Genomic DNA, 22974 nt, shown 5'->3' with positions numbered 1-22974 from the left:
ACATAAACTTAGAAATAAGGGAACAACTGAGTCTCCTCATTTGGAGGAGTCTCCTCCAGCCATTAAGTTTGACAACTGTTAAGCTGTAAGTTGAGGGTGATCTTCGGTTTTTCCAAAATTCTGTTTGGAGAAATGCTGAAAACTGGAATATAAGTTGCTAAGATGAATTTCTCAACTCTTGGGTCTTACCTTGGGTGGACTTGAGCTTGAAAAATGAAGACCATATAGTTAAGACCTTGAAGGAGGTTTAGTTTAATTCCAAAGTAAACAATGCATGGAGAGTTAATGATTTCTACCAAAACACTGTACCTTTTAAATATGCCTCATTTTGAGATGGATGAAATGAGATAGAAAGGGCACTGGTGGGAAAAGTCACAGGTTGTTCCTGGTTCCCTCTGTGTGTACACAGAATGGATCAGGGACATACTGGCCCTTGCCAGGATGGAGGCTAGACAACTCATCTCCCAGGGTCTATTTCTAATGACCCTCTTCCAGGACAAATTTCCCAGGACCACCTCTGTTGCAAACCTCTGAGATTGTTCTGGGAACTTCTGAAACTTCCCTGGGGCCCCCTTTGCTTGGGAGAGAACACAGGTAAGAGTTGAGTAAGCAAAAAATGGACATGAACTTGTGCAAACTCTGGGTGATAGAGGACAGGGAAGCCTGGCATGCTGCAGTTCATGGGGTCACAGAGTCGGACAGGCCTGAGAGACTGAACAACAACAGCAGCAACCTGTCAAAAAAGTCTCAGCAAAGATAAGTCACAGTGTAAAGATGGTGATTTTTTGCACATGAGAATCGGATTTCTGTATCAGTAAATGATTTTAATTCCAATAAAAATAGCATATGTCTGGATTGTTGGGGGCTAAGGAAAGGAAGGGCTCAGATTTAGGGATGTGGCATGTTCATCAGGAGGGAGGTCTCCACAGTTTCCTGGCCTGGCCTTTCCTTGTGGTCTCCCGCCTCTGGGAAGAACTAAGGATACTGCTTCCACTTGGGTTGTCACTAGGTGACCAGGTAAGGGACAGGAGCATCCAGTGACCCCCAACTCCTCTTCCCTTCAACCTGTGAAAAAAGTGAAGATGACTGGGTATATACTCCAGTGTTGCCCAGTCCAGCTCCATCTCACTCATCAGTCAGAAGCTGTGTGACAGGCTGGTTAGAGACGTGAGCAGCTTTCTTCGTGTCCTCGGTCCATGGTGTCGGTGATGCTGGCAGTTAGGTCTGTGTCCTGGAAGGAGCTCAGGTCTACCCATATCAATCGATGGTTCTCACCAGTTTCAGGTAAAACTTTCACCTAATAAATAGTGTGATAGCACTGGAACCTGGATAAGCTCCTTGGGGCCTGGGAACCATTAGATGAAATATTCTTCCTTTTCCCTGCCCTTGGCTGAATCATTCTCCATCAGGACAACGGCACCGGGCTCGCCATCTGCGGGTTCGTAGGTGACGTAGCTGCCTTTGTTCTTGTACAGGTAAAAGAAGATCAAGATCACGACTGAGAGCAGGGTGAGGAAGACCACGGTGATAACAACTTGGAAAGGAGAGGGAAAATGCATGTTTCAGGATTGGGGCGTCTCAGTAACTCAACCGGGTCCCCTGCTTTAGACGATTCCCTCACTCTTAATGAGGATCCTCATGCTGTTAAACTAGTGTCCAAGTCCATATTCTCCCACCAAGCCCAACTTCCTCAGTATATGATATCCAGAGTCTCCTTGGGCTTAAGGACTTGATTTCTGTCAAAATGAACTGCTCAACTCGTTCCTGATGATTATGATGGAAATAGGAAGGAGGGAAACAGGAAATCGCTTATCCCAACAGGAAGAGTTTTTAAACCCATCGCCTCCTGTAGGGGTTTCTGATCCCTCCCATCCTCTTTCTCACCACTCAACAAACCACACACATCCTCATCGCTATCCCCACACCCAACTGCAGCACCCATAGGCAGTGCATCTGTTTGTGGCTACCTCCCAACCTCTCAATTACTGGCAGTGCCTCTGATGTGAAGCCTCTATGTGTGTGTAACATAACTTACATGCCAAAGTGAACCCATTAATAGATTTAGTCTCTAGTTTGTGGTGCTGTTCTGTATAGGGAGAATCTTAGTCCATCACATTGGTTTCTTGGCTGTCTTTGAAGCAAGAGGGCCCCTGAGCTCAGAAGGCCCCTTGGATTTGACTCAGAGTCTTTGTTACCTGCAATGAGAGCTGTGCTGGCTTCAGCTTCCGGAGACAGGGCCTCAGTGGCCTGTAGAATTGTGGTAGCCATCAGTTCTTCTGGAAAATTTAACAAAGTGGAAAAAGAAATAGTGTGGATTCTTTTGTTCTAAAACATATTTATCCTTCAATTTCACCCTCCACTTCTTCCCTACTCAAACTTCTATCATTTAACTCTTATAGGATATCTGTATAGAAAAACCTGGAGAACAGAGGAGAAAGCAAACCACCACAATGAACATTTTGATAGATTCCTCTCTGTCTAACATAATAGTTAAGAGTATGGGCTCTAGAATCTCCTAGTGGTACAGTGGTTAGGACTCTGCACTTGTACTGCTGAGGGCCCGAGGTCTGATTCCTGGGCAGGGAACTAAGATTTTATAAATTGCACTGCCTGGCAAAAAATATACACACACACATATATACGTATATATACCCGCAAGGTTCAAATCTGAGCTTTATCTTTCACAGGCTGTGTCATTTTTGGAAAATTACCTAACCCATCTGTGCATTTGCAAACTGGTGATAACAGTACCTACTTTATAGGGTTGTCGTGACATGTAGTAATTCAACAGGGTATGTTATTGTTAGGAATACACATTTTTATATAAATGAGATCAAATAATGAATGCATATATGTGTATGTATATTTATATTATACAGCACATGTATTTCTTTAATGTTCTTACAAACTCTTTGTAAACATTTTTTTAAAATAATGAAACATTTCTCCTTCCCTCATTAAAACCCTTTTCTATACATTCAGAGTAGGCCTTGCAATTTGAAAGTTTTTGAAATAAGGCCTCTCCTATCCTAAAATATATCCCATACCTCCTCCTGCTATATTGGTCTATCTGTGTCCTTCAGAGCCTGGAAGTCCCACTTCTAAAAAGTCACTACCCAGGCTTTCCATAAGTCAGGAAGCCCTTCAGTTTTCTCCTAGTCAGCATTTTACTGTAGGGGCTCCCCAGGTGGCGCTAGTGCTAAAGAACTCGCCTGCCAATGCAAGAGACTTAAGAGATTGGCTTGATCCCTGGATCTAAGGAGCGGTGGCTTCGTGGGCGCAGGAAGGCCGAGAGGAGCTACTCCACGTTCAAGGTCAGGAGGGGCAGCGGTGAGGAGATACCCCACGTCCAAGGTAGGAGAAACCCAACTAAGAGGGTAGGTATTGCGAGAGGGCATTAGAGGGCAGACACACTGAAACCATAATCACAGAAAACTAGTCAATCTGATCACAAGGACCACAGCCTTGTCTAACTCAGTGAAACTAAGCCATGCCATGTGGGGCCACCAAAGACAGGCGGGTCATGGTGGAGAGGTCTGACAGAATGTGGTCCACTGGAGAAGGGAATGGCAAACCACTTCAGTATTCTTGCCTTGAGAACCCCATGAACAGTAGGAAAAGGCAAAATGATAGGATACTGAAAGAGAAACTCCCCAGGTCGGTAGGTGCCCAATGTGCTACTGGAGATCAGTGGAGAAATAACTCCAGAAAGAATGAAGGGATGGAGCCAAAACAAAAACAATCCCCAGCTGTGGATGTGACTGGTGATAGAAGCAAGGTCTGATGCTGTAAAGAGCAATATGGCATAGGGACCTGGAATGCTAGGTCCATGAATCAAAGCAAATTCGAAGTGGTCAAACAGGAGATGGCAAGAGTGAACGTCGACATTCTAGGAATCAACGAACTAAAATGGACTGGAATGGGTGAATTTAACTCAAATGACCATTATATCTACTACTGTGGGCAGGAATTCCCTAGAAGAAATGGAGTAGCCATCATGGTCAACAAAAGAATCCGAAATGAAGTACTTGGATGCAGTCTCAAAAATGACAGAATGATCTCTTCGTTTCCAAGGCAAACCATTCAATAATATCACAGTAATCCAAGTCTATGCCCGAACCAGTAACACTGAAGCAGCTGGAATTGAACGGTTCGATGAAGACCTCCAAGACTTTTTAGAACTAACACCCAAAAAAGATGTTCTTTTCATTATAGGGGGCTGGAATGCAAAAGTAGGAAGTCAAGAAACACCTGGGGTAACAGGCAAATTTGGCCTTGGAATATGGAATGAAGCAGGGTAAAGGCTAATAGAGTTTTACCAAGAGGACGCACTGGTCATAGCAAACACCCTCTTCCAACAACACAGGAGAAGACTCTACACATGGACATCACCAGATGGTCAACGCTGAAATCAGATTGATTGTATTCCTTGCAGCCAAAGATGGAGAAGCTCTATACAGTCAGCAAAAACAAGACTGGGAGCTGACTGTGGCTCAGATCATGAACTCCCTAATGCCAAATTCAGACTTAAATTGAAGAAAGCAGGGAAAACCACTAGACCATTCAGGTATGACCTAAATCAAATCCCTTATGATTATATAGTGGAAGTGAGAAATAGATTTAAGGGGCTAGATCTGATAAGAGTGCCTGATGAACTGTGGACGGAGGTTCGTGACACTGTACAAGAGACAGGGATCAAGACCATCCCCATGGAAAAGAAATGCAAAAAAGCAAAATGGCTGTCTGGGGAGGCCTTACAAATAGCTGTGAAAAGAAGAGAAGCGAAAAGCAAAGGAGAAAAGGAGAGATATAAGCATCTGAATGCAGAGTTCCAAAGACTAGCAAGGAGAGATAAGAAAGCCTTCCTCAGCAATCAGTGCAAAGAAATAGAGGAAAACAACAGAATGGGAAAGACTAGAGATCGCTTCAAGAAAATTAGAGATAGCAAGGGTTAGTTACATTTCATGCAAAGATGGGCTTGATAATGGACAGAAATGGTATGGACCTAACAGAAGCAGAAGATATTAAGAAGTGGTGGCAAGAATACATAGAAGAACTATACAAAAAAGATCTTCACGACCAAGATAATCACGATAGTGTGATCACTTACCTAGAGCCAGACATCCTGAAATGTTAAGTCAAGTGGGCCTTAGAAAGCATCACTACGAACAAAGCTAGTGGAGGTGATGGCATTCCAGTTGAGCTATTTCAAATCCTGAAAGATGATACTGTGAAAGTGCTGCACTCCATATGCCAGCAAATTTGGAAAACTCAGCAGTGGCCACAGGACTGGAAAAGTCGGTTTTCATTCCAATCCCAAAGAAAGGCAATGCCAAAGAATGCTCAAACTATGCACAATTGCACTCATCTCACACGCTAGTAAAGAAATGCTCAAAATTATCCAAGCCAGGCTTCAGCAATATGTGAACTGTGAATTTCCATATGTTGAAGCTGGTTTTAGAAAAGGCAGAGGAACCAGAGATCAAATTGCCAACATCCGCTGGATCATGGAAAAAGCAAGAGAATTCCAGAAAAAACATCTATTTCTGCTTTATTGACTATGCCAAAGCCTTTGACTGTGTGGATCACAATAAACTGTGGAAAATTCTGAAATATATGGGATTACCAGACCACCTGACCTGCCTCTTGAGAAACCTGTATGCAGGTTAGGAAGCAACAGTTAGAACTGGACATGGAACAACAGACTGGTTCCAAATAGGTAAAGGAGTATGTCAAGGCTGTATATTGTCACCCTGCTTATTTAACTTATATGCAGAGTACATCATAAGAAACGCTGGGCTGGAAGAAACACAAGCTGGAATCAAGATTGCCAGGAGAAATATCAATAACCTCAGATATGCAGATGACCCCACCTTTATGGCAGAAAGTGAAGAGGAACTAAAAAGCCTCTTGATGAAAGTGAAAGAGGAGAGTGAAAAAGTTGGCTTAAAGCTCAACATTAAGAAAACGAAGATCATGGCATCCGGTCCCATCACTTCACGGCAAATAGATGGGGAAACAGTGTCAGACTTTTGTTTTCTTGGGCTCCAAAATCACTGCAGATGGTGACTGCAGCCATGAAATTAAAAGACGCTTACTCCTTGGAAGAAAAGTTATGACCAACCTAGATACCATATTCAAAAGCAGAGACACTACTTTGCCAACAAAGGTCCGTCTAGTCAAGGTTATGGTTTTTCCAGTGGTCATGTATGGATGCGAGAGTTGGACTGTGAAGAAAGCTGAGCGCCGAAGAATTGATGCTTTTGAACTGTGGTGTTGGAGAAGACTCTTGAGAGTCCCTTGGACTGCAAGGAGATCCAACCAGTCCATTCTGAAGGAGATCAGCCCTGGGATTTCTTTGGAAGGAATGATGCTAAAGCTGAAACTCCAGTACTCTGGCCACCTCATTCGAAGAGCTGACTCATTGGAAAAGACTCTGATGCTGGGAAGGTTTGGGGGCAGGAGAAGGGGATGACAGAGGATAAGATGGCTGGATGGCATCACCGACTGGATGGACATGAGTCTGAGTGAACTCCAGGATTTGGTGATGGACAGGGAGGCCTGGCGTGCTGCGATTCATGGTGTCACAGAGCGTCGGACACGACTGAGCAACTGAACTGAACTGAACTGAACCTTCCCTGGATGCAGATATCAGTTGTTTTCCACTTATATTAAGCCATCTGGTGAAGCAATAAATGGAAACGAAGGTGGTAAAAAAAATTTTCCTTCTATCCAACACATCAGATGAAGGGAGACCCCTATACGAAATTTACCTCTGTAGAAAATTTATCTCTATTCAAAAAACACTAGAAGAAGGCAGATCCTACATCAGATTTTTAATTTTGATGAAAACAGTCTTTCTTGGAAGTGACATCTCTCCGGAACCTACCTCTAATCTAGGAGGAAGCACACTCCCCAGGGCACAGGGGTCTACGATGGACAAGGATTCGAGGTTCGACTGTTAGCAGAGATTTGACTGCTAGTATTTTAATTCAGATTGTTGTTGTAGTTTTAGGGTTCTTGTTACAAAGTTACATAAGTTTTGAGTGTTCTGTCCCAGTTCTGTATTTCCTGTAAGCCCATTTCCAGTAACGTGATTTCAGAAGGTGAGTCTTTAAAAAAATGCACATAAAAGCTAATAGCAGAAACTTAGAGAACCGTGTCAGGAAACTCTACACAGCTCCAGCTGGCAAAGGACACTGGAAGGACAATTTTAAAAGTGTTATATTTGGAGCAAAAACAAGGAAACGGGACAGGTCTGCTGTCTGGCACTGAAGCTAAGAGACTGGAGGTAACAGAGACTAGAAATCTCTCAGCCTCTTTTGCCTCTGCCTCCTGTCAAAGTGAATGATTTCTGCACTAAAAGAGTAGCAGGAGCCTTGGCGACATGGGGAAGTGAGCTCAAGGGAAGCGAAGCAAAAAGCCCCAGGCTAATATGAAAGGGACTCAGTGAAGTGGCAGTCAAGGGCACTGGGAGAGTATGTAAATGGGACAGCTATTGGTGACACAGGAGCTTCTGAGAAAGATAGAGGGGCCAGAAGCCTGAAGGGCCACCGAATGGGGTGGGTTCTATAAACAACTGGTGAAACTGATATCATTCCCACGAAAATTCTAGTACAAGTTATAAGGGACTGCTTTGGGGGTCTTGAACTTGAAACCACAGGCATTAAGAGTTAGTGTGAGACCACTAGGAGCAAGCTAGGTCAGACAAGTCACACAGCCTTTTTAGACTGTCCAGAGAATGAGAAATTAAAAAGTTAATTCAACAAGTATTTATGGAGTGTGTACTTTGGACCAGCCTCTGTTTGATTATAGATTGGTTTGGTTATAGATTAGTGAACACAACAGGCAAAAACTCATGCGTTCATAGTTCCTTAAAAAAATTAAGTAGAATTATCACATGATCGAATTATCACATGATCCAGCAATTCCACTTCTGGGTATTTATCCACAAGAAATGAAGGCAGGAACTGGGACTACCATTTGTACATCAATGCCCACAGCAGCATTATTCACATTAACAACTAAAGAGTGAAACAACTCAAATGTCTATCAACAGATGAGCAGATAAACAAAAGATGGCATAATTCTATATATATGTGTGTATGTGTGTGTATATATATGGGCTTCCCTGGTGCCTCAAATGGTAAAGAATCTGCCTACAATGCAAGAGACCTGGGTTTGATCTCTGCCTTGGGAAGATCCCCTGGAGAAGAGAATGGCTATCCATTCCCATACTCTTGCCTGGAGAATTCCAAGGACAGAGGAGCCTGGTGGGCCACAGTCCATGGAGTTGCAAAGAGTCAGACAGGACTGAGCAACTAACACACACACATACACGTGTACGTGTACACACACACACACACACAACAGAATATTATGAAGCATTGAAAAGGAAGGATGTTCTGACACATGCTACAACATGGATGAATGTTGAAGATATCATGCTAACCGAAGTAAGCCAGTCACAAAAGGACAAACAGCACATGATTCTACTTATCTGAGGTACCTAGAATAGTCAAATTCATAGGCACAGAAAGTGGTTATCAGCAGCTGGGAGGAGAGGAGAATGAGGGGATACTGTTTAACAGGTACCGAGTTTCAGTTTGGGATGACGAGAAAGTTCTAGAGATGGATGACAGTGACGGCTGCAGAACGATGGGAATCTACATAGTGCCACTGAACTGTATCCTTTAAAAGGGTAAATTTTATCTTGTGTCTAATTTTACTGCAATTTAAAAAAAACCCCATTTTGTCATACAAGTTACATCCTGACTGGGGGAAGATGGACCATGAACAGATAAAGGAGTAAAGGTTGTACCACGTTAGACTTTGGTTAGTGCTATGTAGAAAATAAAAGCAGGAAAGGGAATCAGGAGTTGGACTGTGAATGGGGTGGCCAGGGAGGTGACTTGAGTGAAATAAACACCTATAGAAGTTGAGGGGGGAATTCCCTGGCAGTCCAGAGTTTTCACTGCTGAGGGTGCAGGGTCAATCCCTGGTCAGGGAAACAAGATCCCACAGGCTGCATGGTGCGCCGAAAAAACAACAACAACAACTAAGACTTCCCTGTGGTCCAGTGCCTGGGAGTCCACCTGCCAATGCAAGGACATGGGTTCAATCCCTGGTCTGGGAGGATTCTACATGCCTTGAGACAACCCCACAACTACTGACCCCATGCTCTACAGCCTGTGCTCTGCAACAAGAGGAACCACCACGATGAGAAGCCCAACTAAAGAGCAGCGCCCGCTCACTGCAACTAGAGAAAGCCCGAGCAAAGCAACGAAGACCTAGGACAACCATAAATAAATTGAAAAACTGGAATCTGGGGAAGAGGTCTGGACTGGAGATTTAAAAAGTCAGCACAGGGCTTCCTCGGTGGCTTAGTAGTAAAGAATCTGCCTGCCAATGTAGGAGACACAAGTTCGATCCCTGGCCCGGAAAAATCCTGCACGCTGCAGAGAACAACTCAGAGTCTGTGCTCCAGAGCCCAGGAGTCACAACGACTGAAGCCTGCGTACCCTCGAGCCCATGCTCTGCAGCAAGAGAAGCCACTGCGGTTAGAAGCCCCAGCACTGCAACGGAGAGTAGTGCCCGCTTGGCCCAACGAGAGAAAAGCCGCCACAGCAACAAAGACCCAGCACAGCCATAAAGAAACAGTTTTTAAAAAATAAATAAAAAGCCAGCATATTTACAAACATGAGACGGAATGAGATCACCAAGAGAGTAAGTATGGACAAAGAGGACCAAGGACTGAGCCCAGGGAGGGTTAGGAGGCTGAGGAGTAGCAGCCAAACAGACCAAGTAGGAGGACTACCAGGTTTTGCATGCAGAGGTCATGAGTAACGTTGACAAGAGACATTTGGTGGAGTGCTGAGTATAAATCCCTGGTTTACGGTGCGTTCAAGAAAAAAAGAGAAGGCAACCTAAATGTCACTTGACAGATGAATGGATAAGAAGATCGCGCGTGCGCACACATACATAAACATACACACACACACACAGTGGGATATTACTCAGCCATAAAAAGACACACACACACACACACAGAGGAATATTACTCAGCCATAAAAAGATACACACACACACACACACAGTGGGATATTACTCAGCCATAAAAAGACACACACACACACACACACAGTGGGATATTACTCAGCCATAAAAAGACACACACACACACACACACAGGGATATTACTCAGCCATAAACACACACACATACACACACACACACACACTCTGGGATATTACTCAGCCATAAAAAGACACACACACACACACACACAGGGATATTACTCAGCCATAAACACACACACACATACACACACACACACACTCTCTGGGATATTACTCAGCCATAAAAAGAATGAAATAATGCCATGTGCAGCAACATGGGTGGACCTAGAGATTGTCACACTAAGTAAGCCAGACAAACATGATATGATATCGCTTATGTAGAATCTAAAAAAAATAAATGAACTTATTTATAAAACAGAAATAAACCCAGACACAGAAAACAAATTTATGGTCACCAAAGGGGAAAGGGGGAAATTAGGAACTTGGGATTAACATATACATGCTACTATCTATAAAATAATTAACCAACAAGGACCTACTGTATAACACAGGGAACTATATTCAGTATTTTTTAATAACCTATAAGGGAAAAGAACCTGAAAAAGAATAGATATATATGTATCTACTGAATCACTGAATCACTGAATCACTTTGCTGTACACCGGAAACTAACACAACGTGTAAGTCAACAATTACACTTCAGTAAAAAAGAAAAACAGGGAAGGAAAGGCGCTGACAGCGGGATATGAACTCTTTCATTTTTGCAAAGGTGAGCAGGGAGATAGAGCTATAGCTGGAGGGGGGAAGAGAGTTCAAATTTTTTGTTTTTGCTTTTTGGATGGGAGAAATGACAGTATGTTTATGTATGGATATGAATGACTCAGATGAGAGGGGACAATTGACACCTGGAGCCATGTCCTTGAAGGGATGGGATCCAGTGCACAGATGGAGGGACTGGCTGCAGACAGCAGAGATCACTCAAGATTAATGTGCACGTGGGCATGGAGGCGGGTAGTATGCAGATGGGGGCAGGGGAGCCTGAGAACTCTAATTTGCTCCAGAAAATAGAAGGTCATGTCATCAACTTAAGAGTAAGGATGAGAAGGGGGTGGGTTAGGGGAGTTGAAGGTGCTGCCCGAGTAGCTAGCATCTCATCCGAGAACACATGATGGAGTGTTTATAATATCTCTGTGGACTAACACAGCCTGGCTTTATTAAGGACTAAGTGGGGTAGTAATTGGCCATCAAGGAATGGAGTGATGCCAGTCTAAACAGAGCTTCTTCCGCTGGGACTTGACCTCAGTTCTTTTTGAACTGATATTATTATGACAGACCATGCCAGGGCCAAATTAAGGCCTTTATGTAATTCAAAATAAAAATGTTAAATCACAAGACAGATATAACAAAGTCCAATAATACATTTTCCCCTTATGGTAACAGCTCTTAGCTTTTTTGCTAGTGTTTAAAAAATAGTGAGGGGGACTTCCCTGGTGGCCCAGGGGCTGGGACCCAATGCTCCCAATGCAGGGGGCCTGGGTTTGATCCTTGGTCAGGGAACTAGATCCCACGTGCCTCAACTAAGACCCAGCACAGCTAAATAAACAAAAATATTTTTAAAATATACATAAATGAGGGAGCTCCTTGCTAGTTAAGTGGCTAGGGCTCTATGCTGTTGCTGCTGAGGGCCCAGGTTCAATCTCTGCTCAGGGAATTAAGAGCCCACAAGCTGGGGAGCATGGCCCCCCAAAAAGTAAATATCGAATTCTTTACAAGAGCTTTGGTTTTGGTGTTCTGCCTTACTGGTGCTGTGTGGAAGGGTTTAGTGTCCTTCACGTAAATACAGAACCCAGTAGACCCAGGGAAGTTTTGGCAAATTTGTGAAAGACACAAAGTTAAGGAGCCACTGATAAGTTGATAAACAGAGATTAAAAATGGCTAGAGAAATGGGCCAGATTTAACAAGATGAGAATTCAACAGACTCCTTGCTCTTGGGTCCAGGAAATCAACTACTCACAAATAAAGGGGGGGGGAGGGGGAAGCCACAGCTTAGTGGCAGCATCTATAAAAGACTTACAGTGGGATCAGTAGAAACTCACTGACGCTGGAAGCACAGACCTCAAAACAGCAGTGAAAGCGACAGGGAGGTGGTAGGACTTTGGACGCCTTTTAGTTTCTTCTGTATCTTTTCCTTTATCTTTCAAGTTTCTTACAATGATAATGACTTTTATAATCCTAAAATAGTTAAAGCTTGCTCTTATTTTCAGTTCAGTTCAGTTGCTCAGTCGTGTCTGACTCTTTGCGACCCCATGAATTGCAGCACGCCAGGCCTCCCTGTTCATCACCAACTCCCGGAGTTCACCCAAACCCATGTCCATTGTGTTGGTGATGCCATCCAACCATTTCATCCTCTGCCGTCCCCTTCTCCTCCTGCCCTCAGTCCTTCCCAGCATCAGGGTCTTTTCAAATGCGTCAGCTCTTCGCATCAGGTGGCCAAAGTACTGGAGTTTCAGCTTCAACATCAGTCCCTCCAATGAACACCCAGGACTGATCTCCTTTAGGATGGACTGGCTGGAACTCCTTGCAGTCCAAGGGACTCTCAAGAGTCTTCTCCAACACCACAGTTCAAAAACATCAATTCTTCTATGCTCAGCTTTCTTTATAGTCCATCTCTCACATACATACATGACTCCTGGAAAAACCATAGCCTTTACCAGATGGACCTTTGTTGGCAAAGTAAGGTCTTTGCTTTTTTAATATGCTGTCTAGGTTGGTCATAACTTTCCTTCCAAGGAGCAAGCGTCTTTTAATTTCATGGCTGTAATCACCATCTGCAGTGATTTTGGAGCCCAGAAAAATAAAGTCAGCCACTGTTTCCCCACCTATTTGCCATGAAGTGATGGGACCAGATGCCATGATCTTAGTTTTCTGAATGTTGAGCTTTAAGCCAACTTTTTCACTCTCCTCTTTCACTTTCATCAAGAGGCTTTTTAGTTCTTCTTCACTTTCTGCAATAAGGGTGGTGTCATCTGCATATCTGAGGTTATTGATATTTCTCCCAGCAACCTTGATTCCAGCTTGTGTTTCTTCCAGTCCAGCGTTTCTCATGATGTACTCTGCATATAAGTTAAATAAGCAGGGTGACAATATACAGCCTTGACGTATTCCTTTTCCTATTTGGAACCAGTCTGTTGTTCCATGTTCAGTTCTGTTGCTTCCTGACCTGCATATAGGTTTCTCAAGAAGCAGGTCAGGTGGTCTGGTATTCCCATCTGTTTCAGAATTTTCCACAGTTTATTGTGATCCACACAGTCAAAGGCTTTGGCATAGTCAATAAAGCAGAAATAGATGTTTTTCTGGAACTCTCTTGCTTTTTTGACGATCCAGAGGATCCATGAATATAAATATGGCCTCTAATAGTGGTATCAGCAGGGCAGTCCCACTTTGTGCTACTCCTAGGCTGCTGAGTTGAGTCTGGGTATTTTTGAGTTGAGTGGGGAACACAGTAAATGGCTTGGAAACCATATCAGATAAGGAAAGCTTGCAAGAGAAACCACATCAGATGCGGAAAGCTTGCAAGAGAAAGCTCAGAGTGAAAACCTGGTCAGGAAGCAAGGACTAGGACTTGAGTGCTGTCTTCGAATACATCAACTCGTACAAAAGGACTACTGGCAGAAACTAACGGGAGATGGGTGTCTCCCCCAGAGAATGAAGGACAAAGCGGGACAGAAGCTTCGTGGGCATCAGGAAAGAGAACCCTGGCTCAGAAAGGGTAGCTGAACTAGCTGACCCTCCAAGACTTTTCTCAGTCTTAATGTTAAGAATTTTTGAAAATTTGAAGTCTTTTATCAGAATTATCTTCAAAATCAAATTTTCAAATGTGACATCTCAGTGAAATCTGTAATTTGTTAACAGTATCGTGCCAGTGTTAATTTTTTGGTCTTCACAAATGTACTATGGTCCTCTGTATTAATGTCAAATGAACCAAATGACATTTCAGGTAACGAAAGGGTGCTGTTTCTGTCCTTTATTGAGCCCATCTTTGCATGAAATGCTCCCTTGGTATCTAATTTTCTTGAAGAGATCTCTAGTCTTTCCCATTCTGTTGTTTTCCTCTGTTTCTTTGCATTGATTGCTGAGGAAGGCTTTCTTATCTCTCCTTGCTAGTCTTTGGAACTCTGCATTCAGATGCTTATATCTCTCCTTTTCTCCTTTGCTTTTCGCTTCTCTTCTTTTCACAGCTATTTGTAAGGCCTCCCCAGACAGCCATTTTGCTTTTTGCATTTCTTTTCCATGGGGATGGTTTTGATCCCTGTCTCCCGTACAATATCACGTACCTCCGTCCATAGTTCATCAGGCACTCTTCTATCCGATCTAGTCCCTTAAATCTATTTCTCACTTCCACTGTATAATCATAAGGGATTTGATTTAGGTCATACCTGAATGGTCTAGTGGTTTTCCCTACTTTCTTCAATTTCAGTCTGAATTTGGCAATAAGGAGTTCATGATCTGAGCCACAGTCAGCTCCCAGTCTTGTTTTTGCTGACTGTATAGAGCTTCTCCATCTTTGGCTGCAAGGAATACAATCAATCTGATTTCGGTGTTGACCATCTGGTGATGTCCATGTGTAGAGTCTTCTCCTGTGTTGTTGGAAGAGGGTGTTTGCTATGACCAGTTCGTTCTCTTGGTAAAACTCTATTAGTCTTTGCCCTGCTTCATTCCGCATTCCAAGGCCAAATTTGCCTGTTACCCCAGGTGTTTCTTGACTTCCTACTATTGCATTCCAGCCCCCTATAATGAAAAGGACATCTTTTTTGGGTGTTAGTTCTAAAAGGTCTTGGAGGTCTTCATAGGACCATTCAACTCCAGCTGCTTCAGCGTTACTGGTTCGGGCATAGACTTGGATTACTGTGATATTATTGAATGGTTTGCCTTGGAAACGAAGAGATCATTCTGTCATTTTTGAGACTGCATCCAAGTACTTCATTTTAGACTCTTTTGTTGACCATGGCTACTCCATTTCTTCTAAGGGATTCCTGCCCACAGTAGTAGATATAATGGTCATTTGAGTTAAATTCACCCATTCCAGTCCATTTTAGTTCGCCGATTCCTAGAATGTCGACGTTCACTCTTGCCATCTCCTGTTTGACCACTTCCAATTTGCCTTGATTCATAGACCTAACATTCCAGGTTCCTATGCCATATTGCTCTTTACAGCATCAGACCTTGCTTCTATCACCAGTGGGGTATTGTTTTTGTTTTGGCTCCATCCCTTCATTCTTTCTGGAGTTATTTCTCCACTGATCTCCAGTAGCATATTGGGCACCTACCGACCTGGGGAGTTTCTCTTTCAGTATCCTATCATTTTGCCTTTTCCTACTGTTCATGGGGTTCTCAAGGCAAGAATACTGAAGTGGTTTGCCATTCCGTTCTCTAGTGGACCACATTCTGTAGACCTCTCCACCATGACCCACCCGTCTTGGGTGGTCCCACACGGCATGGCTTAGTTTCACTGAGTTGGACAAGGCTGTGGTCTGTGTGGTTAGACTGACTAGTGCAAGGAGATCCAACCAGTCCATTCTAAAGGAGATTGGTCCTGGGTGCTCTTGGAAGGAATGATGCTAAAACTGAAACTCCAATACTTTGGCCACCTCATGCGAAGAGTTGACTCATTGGAAAAGACTCAGATGCTGGAAGGGTTTGGGAGCAGGAGGAGAAGGGACGACAGAGGATGAGATGGCTGGATGGCATCACCAGCTTGATGGACGTGAGTTTGAGTGAACTCCGGAAGTTGGTGATGGACAGGGAGACCTGGCGTGCTGCAATTCATGGGGTCACGAAGAGTCGGATACGACTGAGGGACTGAACTGAACTGAACTGAAATGAAAGGGTACTGTACTATTTTTTCAACTTTTCTATAAACTTAAAATTATTCCAAAATAAAATGTCTATTAAAAACATAAAAAATTTTAAAGAATCTAAAAAAGACTGGGTATAGGTTTGTGTATATAACTGGTTCACTTTACTGTACAGCAGAAACAAACACAACATTGTAAATCAATTATATTTCAATTAAAAAAAAAATCAGGGACTTGCCTGGTGGTTCAGTGGTTAAAACTTTTGAGTTTCCACTGCATGGGGCAGAGGTTGGATCCCTTGTCAGGGAACTAAGATTCTACATGTCATGTGATGTAGCCAAAAAAAAAAAAAAAGAATATGAACCTAACTCTATGCAGAAGAATTTTTCTCAGACTACAGGTCACAGGATGTTCGCGTGAATGAGCTGGGGCCTTTGGGCTGACACAAGAGTTGAACCCGTGTCTCTTATGTCTCCTGCGTGGGCAGTCATGTTCTTTACCACTAGCGCTACTTGGGAAGCCCAAGTATCACAATGGTAATCTATATCTGTGACTTAGAGTTCAAAAAACATAAGCTATTTTATCTCCACTCCAATAACGTGATATAACTAGGGTTGGTGTTATCGTTACATACAAGCCAAAAAACTGAGGCAGCTCGGCAAGCTTCATCCACCAGCCCCTCGTCACTCAGCGGTTGGCTAGGCCCAGCTACAAATTTGTCTCCTCACTTCAAGGTTCTCTCCAAAGTCTGGAACCATCCCTATTCACTCCAGCCTGAACATTTTGTTGAACTGTCTGCTGGGTTTGGTTCTCAGAGCTTGACTGCAGGATGGAAAGGGTGTTCACTGAAGCACTGTTTGCAAGAGTGACACATATCTGAATGTCTATCAGCAGAGGAATGATTAAATAAATGACAGGCCATTCATTCTGGAAATAGTACACAGTTGTTAAAAAGAATGTGGTAGATCTGCAATTACTGGAACAGAGTATACGGTTAGACAAAAAAAGCAAATTGCTAGGGCAGTACGTGTAATATGATTACATGTTTGTAAAGAAAAAGTAAGTTAAAATAAAACTATAAATACGCACACACACACACACACACACACACACACACACACACACACATATATATATATATACACACAGAGAAGCCTAGAAGGTTATTCCCTGAGGGGGATGTAATAGCTTTGTAATGAAAAAACAACAATGAAATAAACAAAGTTCAGGAAACCTGGCATTAAGTGGAAGGAATGGTTTACTTCCCTGATCTCCTTTTCCCATCCCATTTCTCTCCTGTCTCCTCTTCCAAACAAAGGAATAAGAATGTGTCTTTATCCTTCCCTTCTTAGACATGGAAAGAGTATAGCACTGATTTTCTTTAAGAAGGGAGGCCTGGGGCTGAGGACCATAAGATTTGAGATTTGAGGCTAACCCAAATCCTAACCTACAGTAAATGAACTTCAAGATCTATTTGGCTCACCTACTCTTTTTTTTGTTATAGTTAACCTAGATACTGGTTGGTTTCTTTGTGGCCCTTGTTCCTGGGCTAAATCTCTTATCACTGAGACATCAGATCCTTTGCCACCTGAGTCTGCCAACCTACTTATTTGTTCTAGCCCTGCCCAGCACAGGGCGGCTCCCCCAGTTCTCCTTTCCATGGGAACCCGCCCTGGAATTCTGCTTCCTTTCTTCCTTCTTTGTCATGTGCCTCAGCCACGGGGTGGAGTGGCTGAGAGCAGTGCACTATGATGGAAAGAACACAGGCTCTAGAATAAATCAGACTTGGCACAATATCCTGCCTCTGCCATTATCAGTTGCTTAACCTTGGGAGAGTTTAGCCTCTGAACATTTAACGTCTCTGAACCTCAGTTTTTGCTTCTTTAAAATGTGAATGAAACATTCTCACAGAACTTTCCTGATGGTCCAGTGGTTGAGAATCTGCCTGCCAATGATCCCTAGTCTGGGAAGATCCCACAGGCCTCAGGGCTACTAAGTGCGTGCGCCACAGTTAATGAAGCCCGTTCACACTAGAGTCCATGCTCTGCAACAAGAGAAGTCATCACAGAGAGAAGCCTGTGCGTGGCAACAAAGAGTGGCACCCACTTGCTGCAACCTGAGAAAGCCCGTGCACAGCAATGAGCACCCAGTGTAGCCAAAAATAAATAAATAAATAAAATTTTAATAAGTGCTCACAGGATTGTGATGAAGAATAAGCATGATGAAAAACCCTGAGCATCTAATCTAGAGTGAGGACAACCTAGTGTGACTAGGTGGCAAGGCATTGGGCTTTACCTGGTGGGGTGGGCAGAGCCCACAACACCAAGTCCCACTCCACTCTCCTTCCAAGAAGGCAACTTACGCACTATGTACAACAGGCAACATGCTAGGATCCATAATACTTCTAGGGGCCCATGAAAATGTTTTTTAATGATCTTAACTTCTTTTAAAATCAGAAGAAAAAATTGATACATGTTTATGTCAAGGACATTGTAATATTGCTATATCAATCAATTAATTATAAATATAACCACTAGTGATTTTATTATATTGATATTATATTCTTCCTTATAGCAACACAGTTGTAAAATACAATTTTTAATATATTACCTTTTTCAAATGGAGGAATGGGTCCACAAAAGCACACGTGCTAAGGGCCCATGAAAGTTACAATGTGGCCCTCACTTTCAACCCTCTTAAAGTCCTCCTTGGGGAGGACTTTACAGATTGAGGAAAAGGGATGTGAGAGGGGATAGGTAGGGAGGTGGGGAAGAGACATTCGAGGCCCTCAATGATCACATTTTTCCCAGTGAAAGCTCTCACCCTGTGGGATTTTTTTCCATTTCTGTCCTGGGAACTTATTAATACATTTGCTTGGACCCACTGGGTAGGGGACTATATGGTATGTCCTAAAACACCACTCCACTCAAGTCATTTGGTGGGTCAAAAATGTAAATACACAACTCAACAACAAATCAAAACAGACAACTAAAAAATGGGCATGGACTTGAATAGACATTTCTCCAAAGAAGATATACAGATGCCAATAAACACGTGAAAAGAGGTTCAACATCACTAGTCATTCAGTTCAGTTCAGTCGCTCAGTCGTGTCCAACTCTTTGCGACCCCATGAATCACAGCACGCCAGGCCTCCCTGTCCATCACCATCTCCCGGAGTTCACTCAGACTCACGTCCATCAACTCCGTGATGCCATCAGGGAAATGTAAATCAAAACCACAGTGAGATCCCATCCATACCCATTCGGATAGCCACTATCAAAAATCAAAAAATAACAAGTGTTGTAGAGATGTAGAGAAATTGGAACCCTATGCATTGCTGTTAAGAATGTAAAGTGTACAGCTACCCTGGGAAATAGTATGACAGGTCTTCAAAAAATTAAACAGAATTACCACACATTCTTGCAATTCTACTCCAATCCAAATTCTAATTCAATCCAAAAGAATTGAAAGCAGGGACTCAAAGAGATATTTGTAAAACCATGTTCACTGCAGCAGTTCACAACAGGCAAGCAAGCCAAGTATCTACTGATGAATGAATGAATAAAAAAAATGATGTACTTATATACATATATATGTATATAATATTATTTGGCCTTAAAAAGGAAGGAAATTCTGACACATGCTACAAAATGGATGTGCCTTGGAAATGTTATGCTAACTGAAATAAGCCAGACACAAAAGGACCCATTTTGTATGATTCCACTTACACTAGGTACTTAGTCAAATACAAACAGATCAAAAGTATAATGGTGGTAGCCAGGGGCTGTGGGGAAAGTGGAAGGAAGAGTTATTATTTAATAGATACAGAGGTTCAGTTCGGGAAGGTGAAAAGTTCTGGAGATGGATGGTGGTGATAACTGCAGAGCAACCTGAATGTCAATCAATACTTAACAGCACTGAACAACATGCCAAAAAATAATCAAAATGGTAACATTTATATTATGTTTATCCTACCACCAACTTAAAAGAAAAGGAATGTATACAGTTCTCCTTTTGCCCAAGTTCTAACTCCTTAGCTGCCAGGCAAGCGTCACTTCTCTTCCCTACAGGCAGGTATACTCTGGAGGGCCTCTGTCTTCTCCCTCAGGATACCCTCCAGGGTAAGCATAGGCTCTGCAGCTCACAAGAGGTGGCACTGCCTTTGTCTGGAATCCCTGCTGCACCCCTCTTGGCCTGTATAAACCTCACCCATCCTTCAAGCGTTAATGCTTAATCCCCTTCCCCACTCATGAAGCCTGTACTGACTAATCTAGCTGGCTACCTGTTTCTCCCTTTTCTTATCTCTCAGCAGAAAACTAAAGATCTGAATTGTGTTCATCACCAGTCATACAGGACAGCACCTTCAACTTCCCCTGGGGTTCTCACTCACTTGTTTCCACAACAGAAAAGCAGAGAATGTCTGTCCTAATGACAGATGAGACGGTATATGAAAACAAAAGTATACAGACTAACCAAGGTTTCATTCTTTCCTCATCCTAATTAACATGCAATGAAAACAAGCTTAGTTTGTCCAGCTAAGTTTGTTTATGAAATGAAAGGTGGGACTCCATTCTCAATGTGAAGCAGAAGAAGAGGGGGTACTGGCCTGAGGAACAGGGTTAACAATAGTTCCAGGAACAAGGGATTTTTGATGCTGGAGTGAATCATCAGAGTGGAATTAGAAAGCAGGCCGAGGGACTTCCCAGGCGGCCCTGTGGTTAAGAATCTGCCCCTCCACTGTAGGGGGCCAGGTTCAGTTCCTGGTGAGGGAAATAAGACACCACATGGCAGAGATTTGGGGAATCCCACACAACTGGGGGCCAGGGGGGAAAAAACAAGCAAAACTGCTTCCCAGGAATAGATGGACTTTTCTTACAAGCACCCAGTAATAATAACCCATGTTTTTGAGCGCTTACTAGACACCAGACACTGTGTTCAGTGTTTTGCATGGATTATCTCATTTCACCCTCACAGATAATCTCTTAAGGTACTATTTCCCCCATTTTACAAATGAGGAGACTGGCGCTAAGAAGGTAGATAATTCACTCAAGGTCACAAAGCTCTAAGTGGTACCAGGAATGGGCCCAGGTCCATGAAGCTCCAGATTCAAACTGTACTGAAGTGTGCAGTCAGGTTGCCTTCGGCTTCCTCGCGGGTTTTGCGGTGTCAGGCAGGTGGAGAGTGGTGGAAGAGTCTTCCCTTCTGGGCTGAGGCCTCAGGGAATTCCGGAACTGGGCTGTGGGTGAGGGACTTGAACTGGGAGAGGCGCTCACCTACCTGCTGGAGGAGGCGTGGTTGGGAAGCCAGTCATCGCGGTAGGTGATCGGGCACCGGTAGGGAGGTGCGGGTCTGTAGGAAAAGGGACAGAGCCCAGCATGAGGTGGGTGGGCCCGTGCCTGGGGCTGAAAACGACCGGAAATCCTAAGAAAGCATCTGGTGCCAGGTTTTCCTGAATCCCTTCGCCTCCCCCCACCCACCCTTTCCCCTTTGAGCGTCTATCCCGAGATCCCTTCACTGGGCCACCACGTTTACCTAGGAGGCTTATCAAGGCCTGAGAAAGTTAGGTAAGAGTCTGCAAATTAGCAACGGACCCGGGCTCGCCCAGGCGCGGTAATAGGTTCCCCCCCTACCACCGGCTCTCTCCCAGCCCGCGAGTTGGGGGAGCCGTCCACTAGGTGTCAGGAGAGCGCAGGGAGGGCAGGCCCCCGGCCCAGGCTCGGTGGCGGCGCGGGGGCAGGGACCCGGCCCCGCTGGGGGAGCCAGGAGCGGGGAACCGGAGAGGGGGTCCTCAATCGTCCCCCGGCCCGTCCGAGACGGCCGGCTGTCGGGGCCCGGCTCGCCGCCTCCCAGTGGCCCCTCGGTCGTCCGCTGCGCCGTCCGAGCGTCTACCGACCCCCGCTAGCCGGGCCCCGGGGCCCGCCCCCCACCTGGCCCTGCCGAGACCGGGACACCCTGGGGCCCTCGTCGCGTCCACGATCGTCGGGGCTCGCGGCCCCCGCCCCGGCCCCCTTTACCGCGCCAGGCAGGGCTCGCTGCGCTCCGAGGGCGGCCCGTCCTGGTCACCGGTTCCGAGCCGCCAAGACGGGAGGCTCCAGCCGAGGCCCAAGCTCGGCCGCTCTGGGTTTCAGTTCCTGCGCGGCCGCGGCGGCTGCGGTGCGAGTGTGGGCGTCCGGCGCGCCCGGCCCTCCGGCCCTGCGCAGTCCCCTCCCCCGCGTGCTCACCTTACCAGTCGGACGGGCGGCGGGGACGGGCGGGCGCCGCGCGTCCCTCTCAACTCGACGGGGGCGGGCACCGCAGGCAGCGCGGGGACCCGCCGGGGACTCGGAGCTGAGGAAGCGCGCAGGGACTGGCCGAGTTAGCTGCCGAGGCCGGCGGGAGTAGGGGTGGGGGTGGGGTGGGGGCGGCCGACTGGGTGGGACAGGAAAAGAGGAGAGAAACCGCCCTCTGCAGGTTCCCTCTGCCCGCCGGCCGCCTCCTGCTCCCCCGGGAGGAAAGGCTGCTTTTCCTTCTCCGATTGTCACTTTACTCTCCATCCGGAGCCGCTTCCTCCCCCGCCTGCCTCGAGGCTCGGGAGGGCACGGGACCTGATGAGCCCCGGGGTTAGTGCGACCATCCGCTTTCCCCGCCACCGACATTATTTGAATTTTCAGCAAATAAAAAGTTACACTTCACTTGCATTTGCGTGTCATTTACGTAAACAGGTCTGTGTGCAGAAGCTTGGAACCTAAGCTAACGTAGTGGGCACACCTCGGGCCGGGGAGCATGCGGGTGCGATGGAGAGAGGAACGATGCCCGAATTCTTCTGAAGAGGTGTAGCGCAGAGGTGGAGAGACTCGTGGACTTTGGACTCAAACAGTCCTAGCTCCGCTGCTTCTTAGCCTTGTGACTTTGGGCAGATTAGTTAACATCTCTAAAATCTGATCTTTCATCCCTGAAATGGGGGACTGAAAAATCATGCCGTTTCAGTGTGGTTCTAGCACCTGGGAAACACCTCCATTTGAGACTAATTAATGCCAGACTTTAGTCACCTCTTGACTCAC

At 45.0% G+C, this 22974-nt stretch overlaps 1 protein-coding gene across 1 annotated transcript; it reads right to left on the bottom strand.

Annotated features, from left to right (window-relative positions):
* Nucleotides 1-228: 228 nt before the first annotated feature.
* SMAGP (small cell adhesion glycoprotein) lies at nt 229-22569 on the bottom strand. Its single transcript, XM_069581950.1, has 5 exons — nt 22519-22569; nt 21862-22126; nt 21212-21283; nt 2196-2276; nt 229-1534 (listed from the first exon to the last, which is right to left on the bottom strand). The coding sequence occupies exons 1-5, from the start codon at nt 22567-22569 to the stop codon at nt 1356-1358; spliced, it is 648 nt and encodes a 215-aa protein (XP_069438051.1). The 3' UTR covers nt 229-1355.
* Nucleotides 22570-22974: the final 405 nt, after the last annotated feature.

The sequence above is a fragment of the Ovis canadensis genome, chromosome 3, assembly GCF_042477335.2.
Source record: "Ovis canadensis isolate MfBH-ARS-UI-01 breed Bighorn chromosome 3, ARS-UI_OviCan_v2, whole genome shotgun sequence".
NCBI lineage: Eukaryota > Metazoa > Chordata > Mammalia > Artiodactyla > Bovidae > Ovis > Ovis canadensis.
The sequence above is the reverse complement of the archived record's forward strand: the minus strand, read 5'-3'. Positions and strand labels throughout refer to the sequence as shown.

What these genes read in the sequence shown, in the direction of transcription:
- SMAGP (XM_069581950.1), bottom strand. Translation starts at nt 22,569, where the DNA reads ATGTCGGTGGCGGGGAAAGCGGATGGTCGCACTAACCCCGGGGCTCAT. An exon ending in CTAACCCCGGGGCTCATCAG is followed by an intron (nt 22,127 to 22,518) that starts GTCCCGTGCCCT and finishes GGGACTGCGCAG; the next exon opens with GGCCGGAGGGCCGGGCGCGC. An exon ending in AACCACGCCTCCTCCAGCAG is followed by an intron (nt 2,277 to 21,211) that starts GTAGGTGAGCGC and finishes TAAATTTTCCAG; the next exon opens with AAGAACTGATGGCTACCACA.